The sequence below is a fragment of the Excalfactoria chinensis genome, chromosome 9 (assembly GCF_039878825.1).
Source record: "Excalfactoria chinensis isolate bCotChi1 chromosome 9, bCotChi1.hap2, whole genome shotgun sequence".
Classification (NCBI taxonomy): Eukaryota; Metazoa; Chordata; class Aves; order Galliformes; family Phasianidae; genus Excalfactoria; species Excalfactoria chinensis.
Window position 1 is genome coordinate 18,408,262 of NC_092833.1, and position 14,447 is coordinate 18,422,708.

Below are 14,447 nucleotides of genomic sequence, written 5' to 3' on the forward strand. Positions count from 1 at the left end.
GTTACCTTCAGAGCACCACCAACACGAGGGGGTCAGGAAACACTGCTTCTTACCTCAGAATATTACCAAAGTCTCAGGCATGGTAACAACAGCTTACTGGAACCAAAAGAAAGGCACAAGCCAACGTCTGTGGCAAACAGCCACGTGCAGCTCAAACACACATCAGAGATTTTCATTCCGTATTCAAACCATTTTGCACACTGCTGTAACAAGCGCTCCTTTAAAGGACCGTAAAACATCACGGATCAATCCCAGTGAAGACTGTTGACAAAAAAGCAAAGAAAATGGCCACCATCCTGGAAGCAGATCCAGCACACGGGCTAACGACCCACTGAGGAGATGAGATCCACAAACTGCTGCATTGAGGTCTCTTGAAAACAGAAAACAGCCACTGAAAGCACTGGACTGTTTGAGTTGAACTCTGCAGGAATTCTTCAAGAGAGAAAATCCAGGTAATACTTCATGCAGATATGTTTTAAAGGCTGCAATAATTACCAGGTGCCCATTCGTCCAGCAGCACCCTGCACAAGTTGTTCTATTTGTGTTTTCAGAGAAATAATCACACACAAAAAAAATCAACATCATCATTAACAGAAGAGTTGAATGAACAGAGATCTTAACATCACGCTGCTGTACGAATTCATACGGTTCCATCATGCACACTTTGAAAATGATTCCGATTGCAAACCTTTGAGCTGAGTTAAAACTCGGTACGATACCTGATCATTCAAAATCAAAGGTAGCAACAACCCTTCAAATGATCACCAGGGTGTTAATATTTAACCTGTAAATACAGATTTTCATTTAATTTTTATCACCTTGGTAGTTCTGGTATATTATGTAGTCAGAAACTAGTCTATATATGTGTGTGTGTGTAACATCAGGTACATCTAGGATGCCAAAAATCAAGTTTTTCAATTCACATGTGACAAACTGCTGGAGTTGGACCGACCGGAAACAAATCCACAGACAACAGACAGCACGGGTTAATTAAAAGGCGCGTGAGCCGATGCTTTAATTACTGTGCATGCGTACACACACGCAGTTCTAAAGGCATGCCTCCTCCCAGCACTGTGTTGCTCTGCCATGCCCTCTCCTAAAGACCACGACTCCATAAAGTAAGGATTGAAGAATACGTGGAGATGAGATCATGGGAGAAAAGAGAGCAGAACCTCACAAGAAGACGAATGTGACGAAGGCCCCGATAATTAGATTAATAATTAATCACACTCAGGTTAAAACGATCCTTTGTTTGAGAAAATGCTGGCAGGAAACGTCTTTATGCTGGCGGGCAGCAAAGCAGCCGCTGTACTCCATAAAGTTCCTTTATATATTTCTCCACAATATGCACAAAAACAGAATATGAAATCAGAAACATTTTACACATCCTCATACTTCAGAGAGCGCTAACAGCATTTTACTAGTCGAAAGCACTTTATCTTCATGTCTCTATGAGGCAGAGTTGGTGCATAATAATGTAATTTATATTGCCTAAATGTTATTTTGGGAGCATTGCATCATTTCTCAAACTTCATGACCTTTACAATTTTCTAAACTTTTATTTCCCTCATTATTCTGAACAGATTTCATTACATATTTTGAATGTAAACAACCCTGAATAATGATGGGGACCATTACGTATGTACAGCTCTGACAATCGCGCATGAAGCCGAGATGGAAACCCAGTGCATTAATTTACCTCTCATCTTCGGTAACTGCACTCCCATAAAAAGTTTTATACTCAACTCACATAAATCATGTAGAAGAAAAATGAGAAAATCTGGTGGCTAACTCATCTTCTACCATTCTGCGAAAATGAAATTCACTGAAATACCTATCAAAACTGCAATCATCAAGAGATAATGTCTTCTTAGGTCTATCTGCACTTTCCGATTTAATTTCCTCCATGCCCTTGACATCCACAGATACCATTAAGATTAAGCGCATATAGTAACGGAGCAGTTTTCAGGTTTTGATATATGGGGCCCAGGCACTAAATGTAATATCATCATTTGAAAATTAATGCAATATTTCTTTTGTTAGTTTTTTTTGACTCGGAAAGCGGGATGAATACTTCGGTTTCTCTCAAGTAATTTCCCCATCAGAATGACATGCAATTATGAATAGATATGCACCTGGTCAGAGGTCAGTCAAATTACTACATCATTTAATGAGTAGAGAGATCAAAATGGAGCACACTGTTGCTGCCGAGAGACGCCTCGCAGCCTGCTACATCAAATATGATGGAATCATTAGAGTAATAAGCATGAAAATCTGTTTGCAGATTAACCTGTGGTTTCATGCTGCTTTCATCTAATGGGGCGCTGTGGAAATCTTGTCAGCTTTTCATCAGCCGCGATCAAATTACCAAAATCGCGTACAAACCGCTGCTGCAATTGGAAACAACATCTCCAAGCGCTGGGTTTTTTATGCAGATGCCAAAGAAAATAAGGCTCTTTATATTTTTTACGGGGTTATTTACCTCATCTGATCATTCGTGTAATCCGTCTGCAACACTGAAACGTTCACGTTCGGATCTGCTTCTTAAATAGTACACCTTAAAACAGGAGTCCGACACATGTATGGAGTAAACATGAGCGGGGTCGCAAAGCAGAGCCCACGTTGAGGTGTGGGGAGGAGAGGGACAGCTCTGCTGACAGCCCCACACCACAGCTCAGCCCTCCGCAATCACCAGGAGCCGCTGTTGGTTGGGCTGTAAATGAGACGCCATCAAAGAACGCGACTTAATAAAGACACAAAGGCATTAAAGAACCTTGGGCCGTTTCATGCAGAGGTCTTCTGGTGTAAGAGGACGCTAATGGGAAGTGACGAGCTCCAACTTTGTTCTTTACAAAAAGTTGATCCAACACTTGCAGCTGTTTTAACAACAAACTATTTAAACCCTTTGAATGTCCCCACATTATCATATGCCATCTATAGCAGCGCCGTATGAGAAAAAGTCCAAAGTTGTTTGATTAATATCTGGAGCTAGAAGCATAAAAAATTTAGAACAAATAGAAGCGGTATGAGTACATTAATTTAATACATATTCAGTACAATAGGTTCTCCACAAATCCTTCTGATCTACAGAGGCTCTTTAGCCCAGACCGTATTTCATCCCTGTAGGCAAATGTGACCAAACAGAATATATTTTTTCATGGATATTCATAAGCAATTGATCTTCCGCTGTGTGATTACCTAATGTGAACCTGATCCAAAGCCTTCTGAAGGACCTGGAAAGATTTCCAATAGACAGCCTGCTGCTGCCTAAGGGGCCAGCACCCAAGATGCCGTCCCCAGTGAGATGCAGGCAGAAGCCAGCGCTGGGCTGGGACTGAAGTGGAAGGCCCTAGGACACAGCCCTGCATGTGAATGTCACACAGTCACCTGGCCAGCAGGCTGAAGGGATCTTCACTGCCAAAGCTGGGGATGCCTTCCTGCAGTGCGCACCTGACAATGCTCCCCAGAGCCAGGAGCTGCTGGGAAATGGGCTGGGGGAGCCAGACGGGGAATACTTGGACAGGAACAGGAGTCAGCCTTAACATGAAATAACTCATTTATCAATTAAAAGGGATGAAAATTAAAGGGCTTGGGTCAGTTCAGGTCATTTAATGCATTTTTCATCAGAAGTAAGAATTGTCATGATACACATCTTGTGTACTCAATTGCATTTTTCATTACAGCAGATGAAACACGATGAAAACTATCATTTTTAATTCCATATGTTAAATTGATATTAGATGGATGCTTTTTAGTATATAATATTTTGTTCTAATCTAAAGGTTATTTTACAAGCTACAGACTACAGCCTGCAAGGGCTACCCCACCGGCATCTTTCAGCACCATTTCCATCCATTAGCCTGACTGCCCATCTAATGACAAAAGACGATTTCACTTGCACATATTTTATGGTAACATTCCATCTTTAGGCCACCTTCTGCACACATTTAAGACAAAAACCTGAAGACTTCCTATACAGCCTGAACTGCCATACCCAATGGCCACACTCCTCCAGTGCTCCAGTCTGAGACCCATCCTGTGCAACCTCAGGGAGTAAGGGAGATTGCTCAAGTGCCAAGGATGGGAGACAGGCTGTGAAAATTACAGCTCCCCAGGCGCACCATAGTGACTTTCTCCAGGTAGAAAGGCAGAATCTGCTTTCGGGATATGATTATTCGTGTTTTATGGAAGAACACAAAAAGAATATTTCCTTCTCATGTTTGTTTGCTTGTGAACAAGTCTTCTTTTCAATTAGATACATTTTCAATAGCAAAAAAAAAAAAAACCAACAAAAAAACCATCCAGTCATCCCAACACCTCTGCAATGAGAGAGAATTCAATCTTGCAGAATATAATTGCCCAGCGAGGAATTTTGCCAGGATACCAAGATAAATGTAATTACTCACACTTAATGATTTGTTTGTGAACAAATACAGGTGTCAGTCTGGTTTTATAGCTCACTAGAAAGCCAACAGTTCCACCAGACGTGGCTGTCCAGTAGGCCACAGCGGACACTGCAATAACCATAGCATATATAAGTCTGAAAATAAGCCAGAGAAAAATCAGCAGAAAGCCAGCTGCCGATATCAAAGAAAGGGGAAAAAATAAATAAATAGCAGTAACTGCTATGTAGGGATTAACACCTTCTGCATAAAGGAGCACTACCTTTGTCATTGCCAAGAGACCTCCGGTAGGAAGACCTGCAGCTGCCAGATGGAGCTCACCAACATGAGTTGCCACGAATTCCTGACCTTAATACACACTAGCTGTGTCATGCTATGCAACTAAAAGCATAAACAACGAGCTGCAGCAGCTTTGTTGGCAGAGCGACGTGCAGCAATGCAATAGCCAGTGGCATAGGAGCTCCATCTGCACCTGCTGGTGGTTATTGATCAATGCGCAACGAGGAGCCCTGGCCTTACTGCCAGACAATAACTATATTCTTACAAACCACTGATGGGCTAAACAAGCTATTAATGACAGGTTGCTCTCCATCATTTAAAACGGACTGACGCTGCTGCTTGACCACAAGGACAAGGAGGTTATTGCCTCGAAATGTTATACAAAGGACACAAATAAGATAGCTCTGCTGAAGAAACCACACGTATGGCTACATGGTCCGATTTCAGTGGAGCTACCAACAGAAAACAGAGCTGCAAATAGCTTCCTGTTCCAAGGTTTCTAAAGGTTGTCAAATTAGCAATGTATAATCCAGCAAATAACAAGCAAGCTGCATCTGCTCTGAAGGAATCCATCACAAGGGTGACGAGGCCCTGGCACTGCATCCCAGAGCTGCGTGTGCCCCATCCTTCCAGTGACTTTGGGCACTTGGTCTACAAGAGGCATCCCTGCTGACAGGAAGGGATTGGCACAGGATGTGCTTTAAGGTCCCTCTCAGCCCAAACCAGCCCACAGCTCCAGGACTCGCATGCTTGCTGACACCGACAGCCACATGAACCTGCTGTGAAGGCCTCTTGGTCTACCAAGAAAAGGGTTGTTTATGAAAGCGTGTTTTCACACTGGAGGTATTCCCAAATAACAACCTGCAAACTATTTACCAGGTTTTTGAAAAGCAACCACGTGTAGCTAGATGCTAAATACCCTACCCAGGTGGCAGATGCCATTAAGCACAGGTAAGCAGTAAGACAGGCTGCAATCCAGCAAACAGTACCAATAAAATACAATGAGAAAGCACATCCCATTTGAAATAAAGGATTAAATAGTAGATTTATAATCAATAATCAGACTCTTGTTTTCAGTGCCAACTGTGGGGGGAAAAAACACGGAGGAAAACAATTTCTTACAGGTATTTGGAGATGCAGTAATGTGAAGTAAAAGAACTAAAGCAATAACGTGGCTTAATGCCTCTCAGAAACATCCCCATCATTTACTGGAGTTCAAAGGTTTTTCTGAACTTGTCTGCCATAACATTGAGATGGGAATCCTCCCATCTGCAGGCGCCTCGGGAAACAGTTCATTTCCTTGAGCACCCGTTCCCAGGACAGATTTTCTAAGATCACAAGGAAAAGGAAAAAAGTCTTAAAGACCTGGAGGTCTTCGACAGATCTTTCACAGGAATACAGAGCAGCTAATGTATTTCATGGCAACGACATTATTCAAGCATACAGTGAGTTACCATGTCAAAGAACTTCAGGCTCCATTGCTCTGCAGAACGTCTTTCCGACACATTTTCCCCCACATCCCCACAAAGCTCAGGACATGCACAGGCAGTAATCCTGGCCCACGCTGCCCTGCCCCAGTCTGCTCAGAAACCACAGACCTCCTCCTCCCAAACCTGCAGGTTTGAGGTGACATTATAAATCAGCCCCGCAGTTCCAGCTACCGCAGCACTCCCAATTTAGAAAAAGTACCAGTCACGGTCATCTGTCAAGACTACAGCATCTTTATAATGCATTAGAAAAATCCCCCGAACCCATCAGACTACAACAACCTGACACCAGCGGAGGAATGAAACACTTTAAAATATTTATTTAAGAGATTCAACTAGCATGCAAGATACCTATGAAACCAGCAAACAGGATTAACATCCCAACTGCTCTAAGAGCCATTTATAACGCTCAGCTATTTATTCCATTTACAGATTCAAACTACCAGTTGCAATGGAGCACTTAATATGCCACCATTATAAAAGGGAAACTATTGACAACGGGGCCAGAATATCCACGCTTCTCATCCTGCTGTTACTCCAAGACATTGAACATGGGCCCCAACAAATCACGTTTCCCATGCGATCCCCAAAATGGGGAGTAACAACAGAAAAGCAATTTGTTCAAACGCTCGTGCAATACGCTGTGAAGAGATTTCATTCTCGTAGCAGTATGGAACAGTATATTTTATTCAGCTACTATATGAAAAATTAAGCATGAATTTAAGCGCTTCTCCTGAGGTACTGAAAGATACGTGCCATTAATAGTGGATATTTTGATTTAATGGGATTTAATAATCTGTTTAGATGAACTACTCGGTGCTCAGATGATGCTGATGCTAACATTCTATGCTCAAGGAGCTTCAGACTTGTGACAATATTGCATTTCTTCCACTTGTGATCAACCCATTTGTTTTTAATGCTAAGTATGTCCTGCCATCACTTGTGGTTTGAATATGTTTACTTAAACCAAAAATACTTTGCATCTCAATTATTATTTTATACTGCAGCACTGAATGGAACTTAAGTCAATACATTATTCATAAAGCACAGACAACAGAAAAAACAAAGCTGTGCACTTCTTTCAAAGCCTTCAAATTACTGAAACACGCCATATTTATGCATGCAATATTTGATTGCATGTCCTTTTTTTTTTTGTTGGTTTTTTTTTTTGTCACAAGTTTCTTGATTTCAGATCAGGATATGCCAAAAAAAACAAAAAAACAAAAAAAAAACCAACAACTAACACCTCCACCAAACCATTTTTGTTTATAATTAAGGTAATCATCAATCCAAGGATTGCAGTCCGTTTCATTTCATCTCTACATCAAAAAAAAGTAATTTAAAAAAAATTAAAATTCCCTTGGAACGGTAAGATAAATGAAAATGTAAGTGCCTTCACATAATAACAGTAAGCTGACCCTCTGGGAAATGGTTGACTTTCTCAATTCAAGGTATTCAAAGCTCATTCAAAAGTGTTCATTTGGAATGCAGATATCAAAGATGATGCAAATGTTCAAGAGAAAATTAAAACTTACCAGATGTTCTAATCCAGCTTTGATGTTTCCAGCATCCCTGTAACAGAAGAACAGAAGTCCTAAATAGTTGCTAAATCCTTGTCTGAAAGCATTTATATTTAACTCTGAAAATGGAAAAGCCACTAAAACTCTCCACTATGTAAAATTTTTATTTTTAATATCTTAATCATGAAAATATTTTCAGGGTATTGATCACCCAAATGCAGAACTGCAGAATTATTTATAACCTCAAATTTTACCTGCCTTAAAACTGCAACAAACGTCAGCAAAGCAACAGAACGCTCATTTGAAGGCGCAGTTTTAATGTAATCAACCCCCTACTTCACAATGAACTTCTTGAAACAAAACACTGCACAATGGTATTTATGAATCCACATTCAATGGCTTTACGTCAGCTCTGCTTCGCCTCTACTCCAACAGTAGAACTGGAGACTGCTTAAAAAGGAGGTGCAGTGCTTGAACTGTACATTAACTAAGCAGGTTTTTGGGGGAAAAAAACAGACCAAATTATCAAAAAAAAGGAAAAAAAAAAAAAAAAAAAAAAGAATAAGAGAACTCAGAGCAAAATGTTGCCCATGCAACATCTTGCCATATACACACACAGTGTGACTGCTACCCTGGAGCAGCAAAGGTCGCAAGGTTTGTAACAACTTTAACAACAAGTCACCAAACGAAGGAAGACGGTTCTGCCTTCGTTGGCTCCAGGTTCCATCTGCTTCTAAAAACATAATCATGTTATTGAGCTGTGTGATCATAGAATGGCTTGGGTTGGTAGCGTACATTTATAATACACATATTTTTCAACAAATCATTAAACTGTACTAAGCCGCAGGAGCAAAAAGCCCAACTACACTCCTCCATCAAAGCAAACCATGCAAAAACTGATGCTTCCATTCTCTTTAATGCATGCTATGGGTTATGGAACACAAGGCGAAGTAGCACACAAAACGACTACAGAGGACGAAGTTCCATTAAATACAGAATACATTCAGTTACACACTCTGCAGCCTAGCTGTATTTTAGACTTGTATATAAAGCTTTTATTTATGATTTCATAAAGCTTTCTAAGAAGTCTATGCACTCCTGCTCTATTTGAAAGCATATCATGAACAAAGCAACAGATATACTTTATTTACACTGTTATTCAGCATTTTGAAATGAGAATACAGTTTGAGTTTGCACAATACTTAAATAGGAATTGTCTTTAACATCCGTGGTGAGGTGCTAAATGGCCTTAAGGAAACTGCTTGGGAAGCACGATCCAAGATGCTGATGTTAGGAGCTCCCCACTAATGGTAGAAAGCCTGCCCTATTAGTGGCCTGTCTCCTCTGCTGTCCCTGTCATGACTTCATCAATATTGGTACAACTCTTTTTGCTCTGTGCTGAAAGCAGACTTAATTCAATTACAGGTCTCAAAACTGATAAAAATGGTCCTGAAGTGGAAAATGCGAAGAGATTATTGGCAAATGAATAAAGATTTGTATCGAACTAACACACAAGAGTACAGCAGGTTTGGGTTTTTTTTTTCTTTAATAATTCCCTGCCTTAAGTCTTCTGGGAACAGCGAGTTTCCCTTCCCCTCATGCAGCACATCGATTTCTGAATTAGACTGCAATATTAAATAATTAATATACTTGCCATGATTGATGTTTTGCATTAGTTGAATATTAGGTTATCAATCAAAATCCACTTGGTTTAATGTAATAATATTGAAAAAGTGTCACGGGCTGTTCATCCAATTTGTAGTTGAGGCAGCACAGATAGCAATATTGGTGTAACACACGGCTCTAACGCAGGAAATGCAGTGGCTGAACATCCATAAGGCAGACATTATCAAACAAACCAGGACAAGGTTGAGGTTGTCCTAAATAAACCCCGTGGCACCTGTCAGTTTCAATGAAGCGCTCCTTGCAGCCAACGGCTGCCACGCAGCAGACAGTGGGGACAACTAGTGAAGGCCCAGCACTGGTTGTTCTTTCTAGCTAAAAATAATTACCCAAACAAGAGCCCTTTCAAATGCTGTTACTCACAATCACAACTGTTGCTACAGCTCAGTCAGGACGTGCTTCAGAGTTTAAATGAACCTTCAATTCTCACTGAATATCTTAATCGTCGGTGACACACAGCACCTCAAATAAGTGGCAGTCACAGTGTGACACACATCCAGTACTGTCATACCCCGAGAAACACCAGGAGTTGCATCAACATCAATTATCTTGACCAGGTGATGAAGTTTTGCTAAGAACGTTTATACCACACCGTTCGCAACAAAACACCTGGCTGCCTTTCAAACAGTCTCTTAATGCACCTCATCTGTTTCTCTGGTTCATTAGGCAAACGTGGTTTAGACTCAAGTTTCCTTGTTTTATCACGGAAGCTCCAGCACTGCGCTTCCAGGCCTGGGGCAGAAAAGAGTTTGTGATGTGGATCACTGGTTCACGTGTGTGTGTTTTAAAATCGTACACCAAAACCAGAAAGCACAATATTTGGGACAATCCAAACGTTGCTTCTGGTAATCATAGAACCATAGAATGGTTAATGTGTGTCTTTGAAGATACAGCTGAAAAGGCCCACAGTGCTCATCTCCAGTTCCAACCCCCTGCTACGTGCAGGGTCACCAACCAGCAGCCCAGGCTGCCCAGAGCCACATCCAGCAGCTCTGGCTGCTACCCCTCTCTCCCCTTGCAGGGATGGAGCTCCAGCCCCTTAACACCTCACTGGCCTCAGCCCCACTCTACGCAGTCCCAAACATCTGATTTCGCTCCTCAGAGGACAAATGAATAAATACCTCATTTCATTGTTAGCAAGGCCATTGGCAGCATGCCCTCTGATTGCATAATATTAACTACGGACTACCAAGAATGGGGTCAGATGCAGCAGTTCAGGTCACGCTGCACCATGCTCTCGAATAAAAGCCTTTGAATCCCACTCCGTAAGTGCACTATGTAGCGTTGTTGATTGCACAGCACTGTCCCAAGTTGTCACAGAAAACTTCCATGGAGCTCTCTCACATTTGCCGCTTGCTGCATTCATTGGACTGCTCAACAAGCACATCCCATAATGGTGAATACTTCTGAACCCAGTAAAGCAGATCCAGACGGGGGATTTATTACACAAACCATTATTAATTACTCAGGCTAGCACTGTTAATATTCCAGGTTCTGACTAAATTACAGCATTTGTGTAAAAACAAAAGCCAGCAAACAACCACAGCTGTTAACAGCTTCCTTTCTCTCTCAGAATGTGGAAATCCTCCACCCAAAACTCAACCTCTAGCAAGATCATCTCTTTCAACGGCCAAGATCTCATGGGTTCCCAGACCAGCGCTCGACACTGAACATATTGTCAGCAAGAAGAAAATTAGTTTTCCATGTGGCCACACACTACTTACTTCTACCCTTGGATATCCCAAGACAGAGAGCGGGAGGAACGTAAGGAATAAGGCGCTGGGTTTGGGAAGGCATAGCATGACTTTGTCTGATGTTTCCAAGTCTGACTGCAGACCACAGAGACTAATTCCAGCAGGTGCAAAGATGACACAGAAATCCAAGCCCTGTGCCTGTTCTTTCCTTCACACCACTTACAAGAGAACAGTGCTGTCAGCCTGACAGGACCAAGCATCCATAAACCAGATAATGATATTCTTTTCCATGTCAGAGTTCAACAGGATGAGGTGTCATTAAGCTATTAACTTGGTGCTACTGTTCTCATCTTCTGTGCACGATAAACTCCCACCAAAAGAGGGAACGCTTAGGGAGCCCTTTGCTCCGAATGCTGGAGAAAGCAGCCGTGTGATACTTTTTGAAGTGCGCTGTTTTGCTCTTACTCCATATCACATCCAAGCAGCCTGGAACAGGTCCTGAGGAGTGAGGACTTCAAAGCGGATGTTATTGTGCTCAGTGGCTCCATCACTCCAGTCAACCAAAGAAATTATTTCACTTGTGGGGGAAAAAAAACGGTAAGAAGTTTGGCCAATTACTAATAAATTAAATTTGATAAAGATTCAAGATTATATGAAGGTCACTTATCAAAAGCAGGAAGAAAAGCAGGAATGCCTCCCCACACAGAGGAACACATACGGAATAACTTGGAACTGCTGAAGAACTCGACAGAATATAATGCAAGCTAAATTGAATCATGCTAAAACCAGGGACTTTAAATAGGACACAAGGTGAAACAATTTCCATAATATGTTATCCCAAAGAAAAATCAGTACCCAAGAGACCTTATCAAATATTCAGGAGGGAAAAAATATATATAGCCCTGTCTCATAGAGTAAAATTCAAGATTGTATGCAGTTGAAATAAACATTGAAACTAAGCAGAGGAAGAAAAACCAAAATATGGAGCTGATGGCTTCAATATTTTCTAATAGACTCTACAAAACAAAAACAAAGAGAACATTTTCTCTCCGTAAGTATTTCTCAGGTAAAGGAGAGCTGATATAACTACCCAAAAAAGCTCCCAGCTCTCTTTTACTAAGACTTGAGACCACATACAGAAATGCTATAAATTACCAAAGCAGATTTATTTACCCCACTTGGCAGCTGAAGCCATTCCTCAGATAAACCTGGAAATTCAAAGGACGCGGTAATTTGCAAGTCCTTGGAGTTCTGATACATGATCGAGTGGGGGATGCTGGTTCCGATCTTTATTTTTCTCCTCCCTTTGCTGTCCTGTGCTCAGGATTTCCTCCACAAAGAGCAAAACCTTGTTAATCAAGGCCTGAACTCCCAGCAAACACAAGCAATTAAGCTTCAGACTTTGGAGTAGCACTGCCTTTGTTAATCGCATTATTTGGTAGTTTTAAATAAATTAGACATCTTTGGCCTATTTTACCTTTTCTGTAATATTATTTAGTCGATATTCAATTAAAACACATCCTGTAGGTGAAAGTGTATGAAAACATTTCGGTAATGGACGTCGGTGCAAGTAGGAAGTGTTGCTAATTAGTCTCTAAGTACAAAATAGATTACAAAAGTAGCAAAAAGCCCAGCACTGCAAATGCACAGAACACTGCACTGAATATTAAACAAAGCAGAGCGAGTTTTAATGTCGGTAAACACAACTATAGGAAAAACTCTCTGGACTGGTAAAGAGCGTTACAGGTTAATGAGGAACATAGAAAGAGTGCACAATAATTATCATACCTAACACCTTACCATCTGTGTTTGGATGGCTGCGGAATACAAACACAGTTCATCAGCATTAATCTGAAACTAATTACACCTGCATTTTATTAGCAGCATTTTAGGATCGTTATTTTCAACGCTGGATTTTTCTCAGCTGCGCTCAACTCTTGGCAATAGAGGATGTTAAATTTAACTATAAATCAGGGAGAAAACTTCAACGCCCTGAGCACTAAAACAATGCGAGTACCATCGATTTCCCCATTTCAGAAAGCTTCTAAATCCTCGCCGTTCACCCAATTATGACTGTACTTAACCTAATGAAATTGCATTCTGTGGGAACAATACTATTCTTAAACAAATTTCTGAAAAAAAATGTCAGATTAAAAACTTCGGCACAAAGAATAAACTCCCAGAGAAAAGATGCAAATAAAATTACTATCATAATCTTTTGTTTTTTATTTGCAAGTATAAAACCGAAGAGAAACAAAAGCATGGAACATAGCATCTGTCATATCAGAATATAAAAAGATGATCCTGGCACAAAATGAAAAAGCTCTAATTCATTTGCAAATCAAGCCTGCCAGTTCTATTTCAAGCTGGCGGTAACTGTCAAGAGTTAACAAGATAATCACTTTCAATCCTGCCTTCAATGGTACATTACACTGTTATTCCATTCAATAAGGCCGTTCTTTGGGGCACAAGATGAATGGTTTTCATTTCTAACTCGCACAAAAAGTTGCAAAAGAAAAATAAAAAAAAAATCCATGGGGCTTAAGAAAGAAATCCCTTTATGGGCATTTATCTGCCGGCACTTGCTTTTAGGCAAAATGAGATATTTGGATACACTGGTGTCCATTCACTTCCTCTATTCCTTCAGGCCCATGATCTGTTGATAAAGCCGCACACAAGGAAGCCTCACACCCGCGGTTCATTTTCTGAACAACTACCTATGCACATTAAATGAGTTCTGAGGGTGCTCAGTGCACCCACAGAACGAGGCTGCATTTGGGCTGGTCCATCTCCAGCATCATCATAGACTGCAAAATGCAGTAAACACTCATAAAAATGTGCTTCAAGAAACTATAAGCAGCTCCTTGCTGAGTGTTTAATAAAAATAAGGTTAACTACTAAAAGCATTCTTCCTGTGAAACAAGTTAATAAGAAAATCTTCTGTATTACTTACTTTTATTATTTTATTACTTATTATTATTTAATTGCTTTTGAAGATTCTGTGCTACACACTCTTCCCAAATGGAAAAAATCTTTCACAAAGCCACTGTGATAAGTATTTGAAACTTTCTTGCTGGTAGAGAACTTTGTATAAATCTCTACAAAAATAACTAAAAATCAAACCCAAGAACTTCACACTTTTGCTCATCACTCCATGAGGGTGGACAGTGACAGTGATAGGACAAGGGGGAATGGTTTTAGACTGAGACAGGGGAGGTTCAGGTTGGATGTTTGGAGTTAGTTTTTCACCCAGAGGGTGGTGACGCACTGGAACAGGTTGCCCAAGGAGGCTGTGGATGCCCCATCCCTGCAGGCATTCAAGGCCAGGCTGGATGTGGCTCTGGGCAGCCTGGGCTGCTGGTTGGTGACCCTGCTCACAGC

General features: G+C 41.0%; 1 protein-coding gene across 1 annotated transcript in view; it reads right to left on the minus strand.

Annotated features, from left to right (window-relative positions):
* Positions 1-14,447, minus strand: part of RSRC1 (arginine and serine rich coiled-coil 1) — a 102,914-nt gene that overhangs the window by 42,820 nt on the left and 45,647 nt on the right. The window contains exon 5 of the mRNA XM_072344841.1: positions 7,705-7,741. Coding sequence (XP_072200942.1) covers positions 7,705-7,741 — 37 coding nt within the window. The remainder of the gene's footprint in view (positions 1-7,704; positions 7,742-14,447) is intronic.